General features: G+C 35.4%; 1 protein-coding gene across 1 annotated transcript in view; it reads left to right on the plus strand.

The window, feature by feature from the left end:
* Positions 1-9,310, plus strand: part of LOC136874028 (15-hydroxyprostaglandin dehydrogenase [NAD(+)]) — a 116,970-nt gene extending 107,660 nt beyond the window's left edge. Inside the window, exon 6 of the mRNA XM_067147511.2 lies at positions 7,735-9,310. Coding sequence (XP_067003612.1) covers positions 7,735-7,849 — 115 coding nt within the window. The 3' untranslated portion in view covers positions 7,850-9,310. The remainder of the gene's footprint in view (positions 1-7,734) is intronic.
* The last annotated feature ends 8,259 nt before the right edge of the window (positions 9,311-17,569 follow it).

A 17,569-nucleotide genomic window follows, 5' to 3' on the forward strand; every position in this document is an offset into this window, starting at 1 on the left:
CATTAAATCAAGTATTATTATTATTATTATTATTATTATTATTATTATTATTATTATTATTATTATTATTATTATTATTATTGTACAAAATCACATCAACCTCAACAGAGTCGAGTAGATATCAGTAAAATACCACGTAAGGTGAAACCTTGTGTGTGGTAATTTAGAATATTAATTACATAGTGAGAAATATATTTTAAATGATGCCTGAAATACGAGTATGGGTCTGAGTGAATGACGGATATGTTCAACAGCACATGGTGGAGCATTGAATAGAAATTGGATATGGTGACGTGATATTCTCATTTAGTTATTTCTTCCATAACAGTTTTATTATCCCTGACAAAGGATTTAAGACACTTCAGACTCATTTTCTGACCTAATAAAGTAGTTTGTAAAGAACCGGGAAGGACATTAAAGAATTTTGGAATGAAGTACAAGAAATTGCGCTTTGTTATGCTAAGTTTGGGTTTGTATAACATACAACGGTGGTACATCTTACTGTGTGTTGAATATTCATGTTTAATGTTCTCAATTATATTTTTGTTTTTGTTAATATATTTGTATATTTCAAGGGCATAGAGCTGTTTTGCATTAAATATATTTGCTTCAGCATATAATTGACTACTTGGGTATAATCTTCCTTTCTGGTACATTATTCGTAATATAAGGTTTTGAACAACCTGTATTTTATTTATTACATTTTTGTAGGCTCCTCCCCATGCCAAAATTCCGTAGCTAAGAATAGACTGAACTAAAGCGTAATAAACCTCTCTTAACAATTTTATACTGGATATGTATTTTAAATTATGAAATATATAAACAGTTCTTCTGATTTTCTTTCTCAAATCGGTAATGTGACTTTTCCATTTCATGTTCGAATCATTTAATAATCCCAAATACTTAACATTATTTACTTTATAAATTTTGTAGCAGTTGCAATTAAATTTACAGTTGATGTTGTGTACAATTAATTCATTAAAATCGTTTCATGTATCTGTTAAAGAAAAATTCATAAATTTTGTCTTTTTAATGTTTAGAAATAATTCATTATTATCTAACCATGCTTTAACTTTAAGCAGTGCTAGAGTTACTCTCTGTCTGACGAGATTCCAGCTTTCACCCTCAACATAAATGACTGTATCATCTGCATATGTTACGATGTGCGTATGTTCGGCATTTGCTATTGTTTTCTCTAGATCATTAATAAATAGAATAAACAATAAAGACCTAATACTGTGCCTTGTGGGACACCCGTTATTATCCTCATCGGTGTGCTTAGATGTTGATTAATTTTGACATACTGTACTCGATTTGTCAAGTAACTCTCAAGCAAATCCAGCACATTACCCCTAAAGCCATATTTTTCCAATTTCTGGAGGAGCAAGCGGTGTGACACACTATCGAATGCCTTTTCAAGGTCGAGAAATATCCCTGTGGAGAGCAGAGAAGAATTAAGATTTTCGTATATTCTCTTTGTTAAGGCGGATATAGCATCAGTCGTTCCGAGATTTTTAATGAATCCAAACTGTCTGGGCGAAAGTATTTGGTGTTTTTCTAAAAATTGGTAAATATTGTTCTTTAAGCATTTCTCGAATATTTTTGATATTGTTGTAGTTATCGAAATGGGTCTGTAATTTCTAATGTCATAAATATTTCCAGACTTGTGAAGAGGTTTTACTATTGTTGTTTTAAGCTGTTTTGGAAAGTAACCTAAGGTGAAGGAATCATTGATAATATTAAGCAACGGTTCCTTTAATGACTCTATATTTTCTTTAATAATTTGAGTTGAAATATTGTCTATTCCTACAGCTTTGTTTTCATGTACTTCACTCAAACATCTCTTCAGATCGTATTCTGTTACCGGTGCAAGGAAGCAAGTATGAAGGTTGCGAGCGATATTTAATGTGGAGTCGGAAATCTGTCTGTGATGCTTTGCTTTCTCAGTGGTTTCGTTAATGAAATAATTGTTAAATTTATTATAAATATTTGTCATCTTTCCAGATTTCACCTTTATATCTGATTTCCTTGATCTCTTCTTTTCTAACTGACCTTTGTGTTATTTCATTGACTATGCCCCAAACCTTACCCCGGTTATTTGAATTGCGATTGATCAGATTCCTATAGTACTCAGTTTTCGTTTTCATAATTAGATCATTTAGTTCTTATATTTCCTGTACTGTTCTTTAATTTCCAAGTTATCCTTATTTTTTAAATATTGTTGATAAAGTCGGTCTCTTGTGTGAATAGATTTTACCAAACCGTAAGAAATCCATTCTGTTCTTTTGACTTCCTTTGATTTCAATTTAACAGTGGACAGGCTCATGCAGCTTTTAATTATATTCACGAATTTATCAAGTTTGATATCTAAATCACTGCTGTTTAAGATGTCTCCCCAATTTATTTTACTTAAATGATTTTTAAGCTCAAAATGATCTATTTTAAAACAGTTACGTTGAAAATTTGGTATATTATTAGGGACTGAGGTATTTTGAATGTTGAGACTTACTATTATAGGATAATGATCTGAAATTTTACTTTGAGAGATGATAGACAGAATGTCGTCATTTCTCAACCTACTTTTAATCAAAGCATGATCAATACAGGATTTACTTGTACCAGATACTCTAGTAGGATTGTTTATTAAGGACTGAAAATTTCTTTCTTGTACCATGTTGAGATATTCGTCACAGTCGTGTTCATTTAAAAGGTCTATATTTGTGTCCCCTATTATCAGCTCGGTTTCAACATGGCATCTATCTTGGATATAATGATCTAACGCACTGAGAAACTGCTGTTTGTGATATTCATGTGACCGATATACTCCTGTAATAGCTACTTTCTTGTTGTCATAGTTAATTACTACTCTGAGAAATTTAAAGTCATCGTACTCAATAATTTCCATTTCGTGCTCCAAACCATTTTTTACCATTAATACAACACCATCACATTTGTTAACTGAACCCTCATTGTAATAAGATTTATACAAGGCATGGTTACTTATATTTACATTACTCACTGACCAACTTTCTGTTAAAATTACGACATCAAACCTATGATCATATGCTTTCAAAACGACGTCTAAAATGTTCTTATTTTACCTTATGCTTCTAATATTAGTATGAAAATTTTCTAATATACTTTTCCCTTCTGCATGCTTCTGCAATCTACTCGTGCAATCTTTGATGCCCCTTCTCGTCTCTGAAAGAGGTTGGTATGTTACATAATCATCTTCTAGACCTATTCTGACTATTTACAGGAAAAGGTTATAGTCAGCTGTTAGTTATTACTAAGAAGGAAGTTACTGTAAGTATGGAGTTTGTACAGAGGGTTGGGACAAGGTCAGTGTCCAGTAGGGTACCGTAATTAACGAGCTAGTGAAGGTCAAGCAGGTAGACTACAGCCGTTCAGCCAAGCAGGGTGGAATGCAAGAGCAGTGAAGGGGAGAGAGAGAGAGAGAGAGAGAGAGAGAGAGAGAGAGAGAGAGATAGCGAGAGGGAGATGTGTCCTAGAAGAGGAAACAAAACTTAATACAAAGGGTTACCAACTTATGGGTTAGTAAACAAAACACAGGTTAGATATGAGTAAGCTCATGGAATGCCACTCATCTGCGTAGCGCGGTGCATGCTGCCATCAGCGGTCTTAAACAGGATAACTCGATCACTGGTCCAGACATTTCTGACGCCGAACTTGGAGATAGCCACCTTCAGAACCATCAATCTGGCAGACGTAAGGTCCTCCCGGATCGTTACACGAGATCCTTTTAAATGCCTTTTCTTTGCGAATATCTCCTTCCTGCTGCGATAACTTGTCATCTTCACGATAATAGGCCGGGGTTTATTACCAATTTTAAGCCCGACTCTGTGGCTCCTGTCAATATCAGTCAATTTTATGTCGGCACCAATGTCACGTGCAACATTTAATACTAAATTGTCCGTGTCCTCATTCGACTCTTCCGGAATGCCAAATATGCCGAGGTTATTTCTACGCTGCTATTGTTCCAAATTATCATAATTTGACTTCACTTCCGCTTTCAGTTCTGCGAGTTCCTTGTCTCTCTTGGCAATCTGATTCTTTAGGTCCTCACATGCATTTATATTGAACTGCACAGATTCCTCTAGTCTCTTTAACACACACTCCGTAATTTTGTCCACTATGGTACTCACAATTAATTCCACGAATACCTTAGACTGAAGTGTCTCTTCTATTATTTTCCTCACGCTGTCTTCTGTTGGGTTGGCACTCCTGCACTTGGCCTGCTGTTGATTCTTCTTCGTTCCTGGTGCCATTTCACTATTACACTAATTGCACGGCACTCGAACAAAGAACGAAATAATTGTTGATAGTACTTGATTCCACGATACAAATAGATGCACTGTGGCAAATTACAGCACTGTCGCAATTGTTTACACCTGCCAAAACACTTAAATTCCACGAGCTTAAACTCACGCGTGTTACTCGTATGGCATCTCACGACTGCGTGGTCTGCACGTAATGATCATGTATATACATCAAAATAATTAAAATAGTCTAAATCAACAAATAATACTGGTATGTGTATGATGCGTGGCAGTTAGAGTATGGTTCCAGTGTATGGGACTGTCATCAGGATTACTTGATTTCGGGAACTGGAAAAAAGTCCAGAGAAAACCAGCATGATTTGTAGTTTGACAACGTGGTTGCGAGACAATGTACAATTTATTTACCATTGAAATTATGAACTGTCATTTGAAATACGTTAGGCTGTAAGTTATCACTTGTCAGCAACGTTACTGGGAAATACAAGCACCACATACTTGTTTTCAAGCACGGCTTTCAAAGCCTTGCAACCAGGGTTGCACTGGTATCAGAATATTATACCAATATAAATGGTCCGTTATTGGACATTATAAATTTTCCAGCTAACTCACGGGGGTGAAATGCAGGCAACCAGGAATTTAGCTGGAAAATTTATAATGTCCAATAACGGACCATTTATATTGGTATTATAAATTTACTCATTCGGGACAAATTTTCAGATTCCCTATGGGAATCGACATCTATATCACCTGGTATCAGAACGCGCTGGAAAGCGGCTAATTCACGAAAAGATCTTAATATTTGTTCTTAACACTGATAAACATCAAAATGAATGTGTCCTTTTTTCATAATACTGTCATGTAATCGGCCACCATGAGCCACGTGCTATAATACCAACATAATCGAACATTCCTAGCTGCCTCTGTGGATCAGCGGTAGAGTGTCGGCCTCCGGATCCCAAGATAGCGGGTTCAAACCCGGCAGAGGTAGTCGGATTTTTGAAGGGCGGAAAAAAGTCCATTCGACACTCCATGTCGTATGATGTCGGCATGTAAAAGATCTCTGGTGACACATTTGGTGTTTACCCGACAAAATTCATTAAATCTCAGCCATAGACGCCCAAGAGAGTTTCGGTTTACTCGGTCTGCCACCTAGTGGGGGCCTAGAGTAAAACGGAACGTCGAAATTGACGAGCAGACAGCCAGATGGCGTCAAATTGAAATGTCTGCACACGGTAGCTGAGGCCATACGATTATTATTATTATTATTATTATTATTATTATTATTATTATTATTATTATTATTATTATTATTATTATTATTATTATTATTATTATCGAACATTCCAGTATTCGGAAATTTACGAGTAGGTAGAGCCCCGTAATTCTTCACAAGCGGGCCTCCTCCAAGTCCTGGAGGTATGTAGGTTTTCCCGTTTTATGTTTATTAGATACTCTCACGGTAGTATCAACTGCTCTGGAATGTACAGATACATATATTTGTTTGTGAGTGACGTGATTACTATACTGTAGACAAGTGAGTGTGAGCATTAAAGTTTTATTTTGTTTCTGGCGTGTTTGTGGGAATATTTTAGTTTTTTTTAATACAGTAATACTGAACAGTTACTGACAGTAATTTACATAGCAACACATTAATGTGTGAAGCATTTATTTGCGGTTATTGGTAATTACAGAAACTATTCTGTGAGCATCAAGCTAGACGTAATTGTCTTTGCTGAACAGCACGCAAAGAGGGCTGAGGAAAGAAAATTCTCAGTGAGTGAAAAGTTAGTGTGAGACTGGCGGAAATTAAAAAGGATAAGCTAAGAAACACAAACTATTTTAGACGTGCGTTCGTTAACTGGAGCGGTATCTTCGTCTGATGTCACGTGATCACAGCTGATCAACATGGCAGGATCCTGGTCCTCTGAAGTAGTCTCTGCACGTCGAAGCCGATGTATTCGGCAAAGCTGTACCAACGTCTTGCAAACATTACTGTGTTGCTAAACTCCCATAAGCCATATACGTATTTAAATTGTGCTTTCATATGCAATTTACATAGCAGTTCCATTTACCTTTCAAGCGGCATGAGGAATTAAATTTGAACATGTAATGATTATGTGATGAAATTTTAAAACCCAATTTTTGTATTGAAAATAAAGGATGCAACGATTATGCAGAACAATGTTTATGCGGTGAAATACGATAGTTACCGCGCTCTCTGTATCCAGTTTTATGTTGTCATTGAGACGATTCATATCTACACAGGGTAGACGATGTGTTATACATAGCGACAATAGTACAAATTTCCATGGAATGGAGAATTTACTCAAGACACTTGACTGGAAGAAGAAAACTGAAGAAACAGCAATTTTGAAAATTGAATGGATTTTCTTCCCACCTAGTGCAACCTGTTGGGGTGGGCGGAACAAGTCGTTCACATGGTCAAAAAGTTGACGTTTCGGTTACCGGGTCATGCTTGTGTAAAGTATGAAGAAATAATGACGATTCTTATTGTTTGTGCAGTGGTTGGAAATTAGACCATTGACCTACATATCAGATGACCAGAATGACCTGGTGGCTCTGACACCTTCAATGTACATAGAACATATCAGAATTTATCAAAAAGGCTGTAACACCAACAATGTTTAAGAGGAGAATTGAGGAAGAGACTCAGACTGGAGTATCTAGGTCAACTCACAATAAAGGAGGCGCGAAGGGAAGGAGGGAAGAGATACAATGTGAAGATGATGTGCTGATCAGCAATGACAACATGAAGAGAATGGACTAGTCCTTAGCAAGAGTGACAGAAGCGTTCCCCAGGAAGGACAATGTGGTACGAGTAGTGAAGGTGAAAACTGCTGCTGAAGAATTCATGCAGCCATTACAGTACATCTATCCCTGAGAAATATGTTTCTCTCCCACAAACCCAGGTAAAGGAGCAACACCAGATGTTACCTCAAAAAGGGTAGCTGTTACAAGGTGTTCTGCTCCTGTTGTCCCCTTGCAAGGTGCCAAAGTTAGGACAGACAGTAAAGTGAACATCCCTACATGTTTTCTTGTGTGAAAGAACTTAAACTGTGTTTATAATTTTGTTTAATGTATCTTGTTAATGTGATAAGTTCAATTTGACAGTGTAAAATCAAAGATGAGAGGATGTTGCATCTGGACAAGCAGTAATGTTGTTGTGAATCAAGAAGGCAGTGAACCTGTATGTTTTGAAAGGAAGGTGAATGTTACTATTGTGCTTTGTGATTTCTTTAAATATATGGTTAGAGAATTTAGGGAAAGAGTGAAACTGGTAATTTCATTGCTATTCCAACACTTTGCTAAACTCTTGCTAAAATAAATTTTCAGTTTTTCATCTACTTCCTGTAATATGGTTTGTAAATGTATTTGGTCCTTATGTGATTTTTTTTTTTTTTTTTTTTTCCAGAGCCGAGCATGTTGCAAAAGCTTTAATCTGCCTTCTTCAGAAGGCTCCAAGTGGGTCTGTTTGGATGGTGGAAAATGGTCAGCCACCCCGTGAAATCAACTTTACCACTAAATAGATCTAAATCACCATTTTCAGATCTGCTTTATGCACTACCATTATGGTACATCCTGTATTTTACATAAAGTAAACTCATTGCCATTAAACTTAGTTTCTTAAATATTTTGTACAATGAAATTGTTGAATTGCATCATTGTGTGTGATATCCATCCTTTCTGTTGTGAGATTTATTAGTATGACCACTTTAAATAAGCCTATTATGTGAAAATGTGAATGTAATATGTTACAGAAAAGTCCAGTCCAAAAATTATATAGGGAGTATGATTGCATGTATTTACCACCGATTTTAAAGCTACTTGTTAAATTGTTTCATGAATATAGGGATGGAAATGGAATTTGTTACAGAATCTGACTACAACTTATATATGACAGATCGTTGGCTATTTTGTAATAGTATGGAGATTAGACATTTGATGAAATTATGTTTGAAGTAGAATGGAAATGAACAGCATCTTACCATGATAAAGATTAAAGTTAATATAAATGATGAACACCAGTTATCATAGCCACCAGTTTATTACTTGAACTGTTTTGAAACATAACATATTTTCTCCTTTTCCTATACAAGTTTTGTAAGGCCTAAATGTTGTACGTTGAAGACTGAATCATATCTTGAAGTGTGGGATATTTCCCCCAGAAATTGTAGCAACAAATATATTAGTATATGCTGCCTTTTGTCTCTTGTCCTGCTATGCTCTTCTGTCCACAATTAGTTGCCTTGTGTGTAGCCTTACACAAGTTGAAAGATAACTTTCTGAGCATTAGAAATCTTCAATTTTGGGTACCGTACTTCCTTTAAGATGGTAGTTGGTTTAATTTTCTCCACTAGATTTTGGTTTAATTTTCTCCACTAGATTTAATAGCTTTCCGTAGATATTCCTCCAAAATTGAGCTAAAGCTTTTTGTTCCCCATCTACAGAGTGACATATGAAATGATCCCAAATTTGGCTGTTGGATAAAATATATATTATGGAATTTTTTTTAAGTAGACATGGTGATAAATAATGCACTATGGAAAATTTATATAATGCAGCACGTGCTTGATACTACTATTTTGAATGTTAACTTCAGTTAAATGAACACCGATGAAATTAATTGTGCAGCACGTCTTCCATAATATCACTACAAACTTGAAGAAACTGAGTTCCGTTACATCTACATTTCGTGAACTTTGTTTTCTCAAACATATTTTTTATTTTGTAGGTACAGTGATTTAATTTTTGTGTTGTATATTTTCTTGTGTATGGCAAGATATTTCTTGTGGAAAAAGAATCATATTGAAATAGACATACAAAAAGTATGTAGGAACAATAACATAATTGACATATTGAAACAATAAATTTTAGTTAAACAATATGATTTAAATCCCTATGCAATTTCAGTCAAACAACGTTACTTTGAAACTAATAAGAATGCATTAACATAGCATTTTTCTGCAGTTTTACCTATTGACATGTATGCTTGCTTCTTGAAATCTTCACAGATTGTGATTAAATGAAATGTTTAACATTAAATGAAAATTGCTGTCACCTTTGATGCCACTCTTATTGTATTATCAGTGTTACTTACAAATGAATTGGCAAAATAATTTTCTTTAAAATTTTAACTATAATGGTTGGGAAATTGGCCTTTGGCAGCCACCGTCCACTCTTAATACTTTATAAATGGTGATATTATTTGCATTTGTGCATTTAATTCAACTTTGACCCACAAGATATTCCTGGGCATTTGTGTATTTGACACTTTTCTATTTCATGGTCTCATTAAGATGCCATTGATAATGAGTCCACCAGAAAAGTCAATCCTTGCATCCCCTGGGCAGAATTTCACATCTTAGTTAAGATGGCTTCTGAAATTGTCTGGGCTAAGAGGAAATGTTTGCATAATTATGCATTTAGCTATGGTTTTGCATCTGCCTAACAATAATTTTCAATTCAACTCTCATTTTTGCACCAGAACTCGTACTCCAGCTGTAATCCTTGGCACTTGGTACGATTTTCCTTCAAGAAAATAATGCAGGATATCAGTAACTTATTTGCAAGCATTACAGTGAACTGCTTCTTAGTGACCATTGTTAGGATGAACATATTTAATCTTTTCCTTGTTGTTTACTGATTACATCAAAGTTTATTGGTATGAATAGGTACTTGTTTGTTTGTGGTGTAGTCTAATCAAATGCTAATGGAAGGCTACTGTTGTAATCCATTAGTTTGTGGTACATTGTCATTCTTTTCAGATACGGTATACATTCTTTCTCTGCATGAAGCATCTAGCTTGTACTTAAACTTGCTGTACATAAAGCCCTGTGATTTGGGTGATTTCTCTTGTGTTGACCCGTTACATTTTAGGTTTAATGACACTACCATTGTTTGTAATTTTGCCCATTGTTCTAGAGTTACATCACCAATACTGGGAATTTTCTATTTCATGGTCTCAAAAATGCAAAAGTTTTTCAGTTTTTAAACGGGCAGATTTTGTTTTTAATACTATTATCATCCATGTGTTTTTGAAGTGTCTTATTTCATCGGCAAAAGTTTGATTCCTCTTTTTCTCCATGAAATGTATATTTACTTGAACTTCAAAACCAGCACTGTTTATGCTGTCTTTACACAGATCACTAATTCTCCCAAATAGTTGAGCATTGATAACTTTAGCCGATGAGAATTTATCACTGTGATTGCTGCAAACCTCAGTTGTAGTGGGAAGTCTGTATGTGACTGCTAAAGCCAAAATTGACCTCAGATTTAGTTATCCAAAGCTGGTCAGTTGTGAGGTATGTTGGATCAATGATTAGGTCATTCTCTCCCATTGTGACTGACCAAAACAGAGGCTTAAAATTCAGGTTGCAAAAATTATCGAGCATATTTTGGTCTTTGTCTTGGTAAGATGTGTCTACTTCACTCTTTCATGCAAAATGTTGAGCTTTATTTCCTCCATGCTTTTTTACGATTTAAAAAATTATCAAATACTCATAATGTTCAAGAATAATTGATTGAAACTTGTCTGTGGAAACTAAAAGCAAAGAGGATGACAGCAAATTAAAAAGAAATCTTAAGACTCGTTCTGCAGTTCTACCATGGAGTGGTGTGATTAGGATAGTCTCTTATCTGCTGGCTTTCTACCCATGTGGTCAAGGTTTGAATAGCAGGTAGGAATTTTCACGAGAAAAATCTTATGGTGTCTGGAAGGGCAGATAGTCTTAAAACCCTCAGCCGTAACCCAAAATTAGCCAGGGTGGCTCCAATGACTCCATAAATACTGTACCTGGGATAAGCTGAAGAATGTTTACTGCTATGTTGTGATTTTTATGTCGATGCTGTCAGAGTGAAGTTGATTTATTACCGCACAGAATTGTTTTATATTAGACATACCGTGTTTACATGAATAATCCCCACTGCTGAATAATCCCCGCACCCTAATTTTAGAAAGGCTCATTTTGAAAAAAAATAATTGAATGAACAAAAATTCCTTCCATTGAAAGAGTAATGTAGGCATTGACCTACATGTTTTGGCTTTAAATTATAGTTACTGGTATAAAAAGTACAAGCTTACCTTAGTGTACAGGTTGTCCCTCGAATATTACAGGAAATGAAGGCAGTAAAGTTTTACGAAATAGTAGTGTGTGTGTTTTATGTCCATGCACGTCTGGTAGTTAGAGTACTGCAATACCAATTTCCCACTGTTCTGGATGGCTCGGAATTCTCTTGGGTTCATTAAACTAAACTCTCTCTTACAAGAAGCATTTGATGCAGATAACACTGACACAATATGAAGCAACTTGCCTGAAATTTCAAATCTATCTTGTTTTGCCATAACTTTGCTCAAACGCTCACTTACCTTCATCCCCTTACCAACCAAGCATGTTTGAATTCCTATTGTTCATGTAGAGTGCTTTGCTTTATTTTTACAAAGTCCATGGTAGAACTCACAAATTGTATCTTAAAATGCTGTGTCATTGTTTCGATCTCCTTTTCTCCAAAATTATCTAGTTCCTTCCCACAGTCAATCAATCAGTCACCACTGACTTGCGTTTAGGGCAGTCATCCAGGTGGTAGATTCCTTATCAGTTGCTTACGTAGTCTTTCCTTACATGGAAATTTATCAAATATAACTGTTGGTAAATCGTTCCAATCCCTGATTCCTCCTCGTATAAACAGATATTTGCTCGGATTCATCCTCTTGAATTCCAGCTTTATTTTAATATTATTATCCTTCCTACTTTTAAGTTTACATTTAAACTGAATCGACACTGAGAAGTATGGCTTCCTTCTTAAGAAACTTTTCTACTTTTAAAATCTTCCCTTCTAGCCTGGTGAAAGTATCAAGTACCATAGTGCACATTTCAATGCTATGTTCATTTTCGAGAAACCTTTCCTCTTCACCACGCCAAGTGGGTCAGATGGTTGAGGCGCTGGCTTTCTGACCCCAACTTGACAGGTTTGATCCTGGCTCAGTATGGTGGTAGTTGAAGGTGCTCAAATACGTCAGCCTTGTGTCAGTAGATTTACTGGCACATAAAAGAACTCATGTGGGACAAAATTCCGGCACCTCGGCGTCTCCGAAAACCGTCAAAAAGTAGTTAGTGGGACGTAAAAACAATAACATTATTAAACTTTTCCTCTAGGTGTTCCATCTTGCACCAAAGCGTCTTTATCAGCTTGAAGAGAAGTACTACTACTACTATTATTCCACACCTGTAATTGCACACTTGTAACTCAGTGGAATTAAATATATTTGACATTCAAGGCAAATCTGAAACATTGAACTTTATCCAGTAACAAATTTATTGTAATTTTTATTTTAATCCATCAATCCACATGAAAATTAGGTCTTACTGCCAGACAAAAACTGAGAATACCGTACCAATGTTAGAAAAACCTAGGCAGCAGACTCATACTTCCAGTTGCCATGGCGACCTAGCACCCAGGATTTTTCGAGCCCTGTGTATAAACATATTATTAAACATAAAGCAAATATAAATTATCAAAATATATAAAAGGCTAAGGCTTCATATATTAACAATTATTTCTAGAGTTCTGCCAGGCTGATTTTTACCATTTATATGTTTGAAAGCTCTGGCTGAATGCATCCCGAAATGAGTCTTGGAAGTGGTGTTCTTGGAAAATCCCACCAAAAAAAGTGAAACAAAATCTAATTCCTTAACATTAAAGATATCAAGTTAGGGCATTTTTTACATTTTCTGACCCAAAAAGCTAGAGATGCTTTTGGCAAAGAGTAAATTTGTACAGTTGAGCATTGTGAAGGCCATATTGAGTAATATAACATAAGATATTTCTGTTGTAAAATCACATGATTGCGATGTAACGATATAACATGAGGTACCAGTATTAGGAGCATTATTCAGTCATTGTGGATGGATTGAGCCTTGCTTAGAGGAGGCTAAGAACTGGAAATGCCAAACGGGTCATAAATATAGTGTAAATTGCTTTAAAATGGGAGAAATTGAATGGAAGAAAGCTCGAAAAAGGATTCACACCTCTTTTTGTACTGGAAAATTTTCAACAACTTATGCATATTCAGTTTTCATATACAGAAATTGCCAAGAGCATTTTTCCTCCAGAGCTTACTCTGTTTTTCCATGCAACAGGCGTTATTGATAGTAACACTGTAAAGAGACACTAAATAATACTATAAATATGTTTTATGTTTACAGGCTTAGTTTTGTTAGCAGCAATTTTGTATGTTGTTTAATGTGGTATATTGTGATAACTTTTTGTGGTAATGTTTCTTTCTGATTTTATTGTGTCTACTATCAGAAAAGTTCCCCTGTACATTCAGCTGTCTACCTGTAAGCCTCTGCTTTAGTGAGCCATATAATAAATGTTACACAGACCAGTTTCAGCATGAATGCTGCTGTTTGTGCATATGTTCTAGTTCCTCTTTTGCAGCATAGTATTGTAACGCACAAAACTACAAAGGAAATAGAGCCTGTTGTATCTATGATAACCCTATATTAAGACTTTTAAAATTTTAAAAGGGAAATAACTCTTTAATTTATTTAGTTACTAAGATTTGTTGTTATGAGTACATTAGGTTAATGAGTGCTACATATAACTTAACAATGCACATCTTTGATTAACCTTCTTATTTTAGGTCTTTGAACATGATTATTGAACAGTTTTGAACTTAAATCTCTATATACGCATTCAGAGCTAAATTGTTTGAATGAAACTCTTAGCAGGTAGTAGTACCTGTATAACATGCAGATATGAAATTTCAGTTGCAATATGTTTGAGGTATTGGTTTAAATTTGTATTTGTGTTGATAGGAGTAATTGGAAGATTCTATCTCCTTTTTTTAGGAACAACGCATATAAACCTTAAAAAATTATCTTTCTTTCTTTCTTTCTTTCTTTCTTTCTTTCTTTCTTTCTTTTCTTTCTTTTTTTCTTTGATTATTCAGTTTCATAAAGATTTCACTCATGCCTAACCAAATTTTGTGAGGTACTCTTTTGTCTTTGTGGTAGCCTGCAGATGTTGTAGGAAGAATTTAATATAAATACAGTAATAAGCTAATTTATAATGTCAGCCACTGCAGTATAGTGGGTAAGCATTACCAACTGCTGACCCATGTTTCAGAGTTTGATTCCCAGTCGTATGCAAGACTTAAGATTGGCAGTTGGACTGAAAAATGGAATTGGTCCTGCTATTTGGAAAGCTGCGTGATGTGAAAAATATATTTTGAGCTAAATACAAAGGTAAACTGCTGAATGTGTTATGACACTATGTAGTCATACATTCCCCGTAATCCACAAGCTATGAACTGGCGGTGATAACCTTGAGTAAAACTTTAATCCCTATTTTGAGTCATTTGGAAAGTTGTTACTCGTTTTAGAGGTTACCAACAGCAAGGTGCTCACAGGTTTCTGAAATAAATATACTGGATCATATGCATACTGAACTGCTTCAAGTTTTACCTGACATCTTACTCAAAGATAGTCTTGTCCTGAAAGGCAGAGTCTCCATACTGACCAGTGTGTTTGGTGGAATGCCGCAGAGTAAAGTGTGGTGTTTAAACTGTTATACTGAGTCCAGGAATCATGACATATTTCCTGAACCCTCTTTTGATATTCCGTAAAATTTTCAGTTTATCCAGAAAAATCAAAAGAGGGTGATGATAGTGGTCCAACCTGTAGTATATTAGTGCTAAAAAGTGGGTGGTGACACCTTCCTCAGAAAGACTGCAAGCTCCTGATGCAAACTATTGATAAGTAAGGTAGTTTGACTAGTTTTATAGAAGTGGAAAGACTGGCTGGCACAGAGCTCCATTATTGTAGTAATTACAAATGCAAAAAATCCACTAAAAGATCCTGGATTTGGAGACTACCTAACGTGCTACATCTCCATTTCAAGAGATTTTGGTGTGTAAATTCTTCCACAGGAAAGATTGCTGCAAACGTATCCTTCCCAGTGACAGCTTTGGATTGGATGTGTCTGCTACCTGGACAATGATAAAGATGGAGGAGAATGGAATTCAAGCCAACGAAATAAAATATCTAAGAAGTATGATAGGAGAGAAGAGGGAAGACAGAATGAGAAATGAAGATGTTAGAAAGGGATTTGGAATAGAAAAACTAAGTAAATAAATGAATTGATAGGAATATACTCAGATAATTTGGACATGCAATTATGATAAGCCCTCAATTACCGACATTTTACCATGTTACCACCACACAGTTAGAGAGTAAGTGATTCTTCTTGCCATAAAGCACATCTGGATGTAAATTGTGAACAGGATAGTATTAGCTTCTTCAAATGTTTACCCAAGTGGAACATATTTATACATTCAATGTATAGATCATGTTATATTCTAAGTATTAGCTGTAGACGTATATTATCCGGTAAATATATTCATATCTACGAAGACTTATTCAAAGGAGTACATTCAGATTTTTTCAGAAATGTTTATTTACTGCCTTATGTAGTACTATTGCCTATTACTACTTGATATCACTTGTACTGATCCCAAAAGGAACTAGATTCAGTTGATAGTAAAATACGTGTGATACAAACAACCCACACTTAGTCAGTGAATTTCTTCACAAAGCGAGGGACAGCCAGAACCTGTGGATCTTAAGTACCTGCTCAAAGGGAAGATAAACAACACGAGAAATAGAAGCAGCAGGAATAGTAACTGCTAGGCATGTGAAAAATCATTTCGTATATAATAAATCGGACCCTGACGTAGAAGTTACCACCCAGGCTGTAGCTAATAATAGTGATGATGGAGAATTGTCTTCATCGCCTGAACACCCTGTAGTGTGCAAGCTGTGTCTGAGCACGTTCCGTGACATTGAAGGCTTGAACAGACACAGGGTAGTCCACGAAAAAGAAATGTTCCAGTCTGACAAGTGTCAAGAGCCATATAGTGAACAATCCAACTTGGAAAAACACAGGAATTACCTTAATTTTGTTTGTGAAACACGTCTCTGTCCGAAGTTACACGAGTGTTGTGAGTTAACTTTGAAGGTGGGAATGCAAGTGATACAGAACACATCTTGGAAGGCAAATTCAAGAAAAACAGCTTTTCAGGAATGTTTGCAGGACTTTGTGACTCTTTCAGAAGGTACCGTCTGCCTCATTCTTCTGCTTCTGACATATCTGCTGTCAGAACCTGGCAATCTTCGTAGAATGGCAGCAACTGTGATTCCTAAGTATTGATAGCTTTTTCAAATGATTACCCAAGTGGAACATATTTATACATTCAGCAATGTATATTTCAGGTTACATTCTAAGTATCGGCTGTAGACATATAGTATCGGGTTAATATATTCATATCTACGAAAACTTATTCAAAGGAGTACATTCAGATTTTTTCAGAAATGTTTATTTACTCCCTTGAGTAGTACTGTCGACTAGTACTACTTGATGTCACTTGTACTGATCCCAAAAAGAACTAGATTCAGCTGATAGTAAAATACGTGTGCTACAAACAACCCACACTTAGTCAATGAATCTCTTCACAATACCAGGGGCAGCAAGAACTAGTGGATCTTAACCCATTCCAGTCTGGGCCTTAATATCCCTAACAAACATTCTGGACTGCGCATTTTTAAGAATGTTTAAAACATTATATCTCTGTACCTATAGGAGATATTTGCATGATTCATTTTTCTTTGTACTTGTTTGAGCATCTAGTTTTGAAAAACGCTGTTTGTATCATGTCAACTATCACTTGAGATTTTAAAATTGTTTATATATTATACCATGTTTTGCGAATGGAAAAAAAGTCTGACGAATAACTAAGCAAGTATTCTGAAATACTTTTATATTTGCCCTAATTTGATAATATAAAATGTGCATTGCAATTACATAACAATAACAATAATGAGTCCGATATAAAAATAATAATTTTTCAAAAATAATAGTAATAATTACAATAATGAAAATGGGAGCTCTTATGAAATATTATTTTAATTGATAAATTTTACTCAAATGTAGAACTATTGTTCCATTTACCACAAAAGACTTCTGAGTAACGACACACATAAATTTCTCAAGGGAAGTGTATGGTTGGTTTCTTTCAATTTTCTAGAATAGTGTGTAGCTATTCACTACGCCTCGAATAAAGAGATGAAAAAACAACTTCTTCCACCCCGTAATCGTTTTCCTCTTGAATAGATAGTAGGCTACAAGCTGGTCATTACGATCCACTCCAGGTTTATTTGCGTTATAGTCCAATATAGCATCTGGCTTCA

This window comes from Anabrus simplex, chromosome 5 (assembly GCF_040414725.1).
Source record: "Anabrus simplex isolate iqAnaSimp1 chromosome 5, ASM4041472v1, whole genome shotgun sequence".
Classification (NCBI taxonomy): Eukaryota; Metazoa; Arthropoda; class Insecta; order Orthoptera; family Tettigoniidae; genus Anabrus; species Anabrus simplex.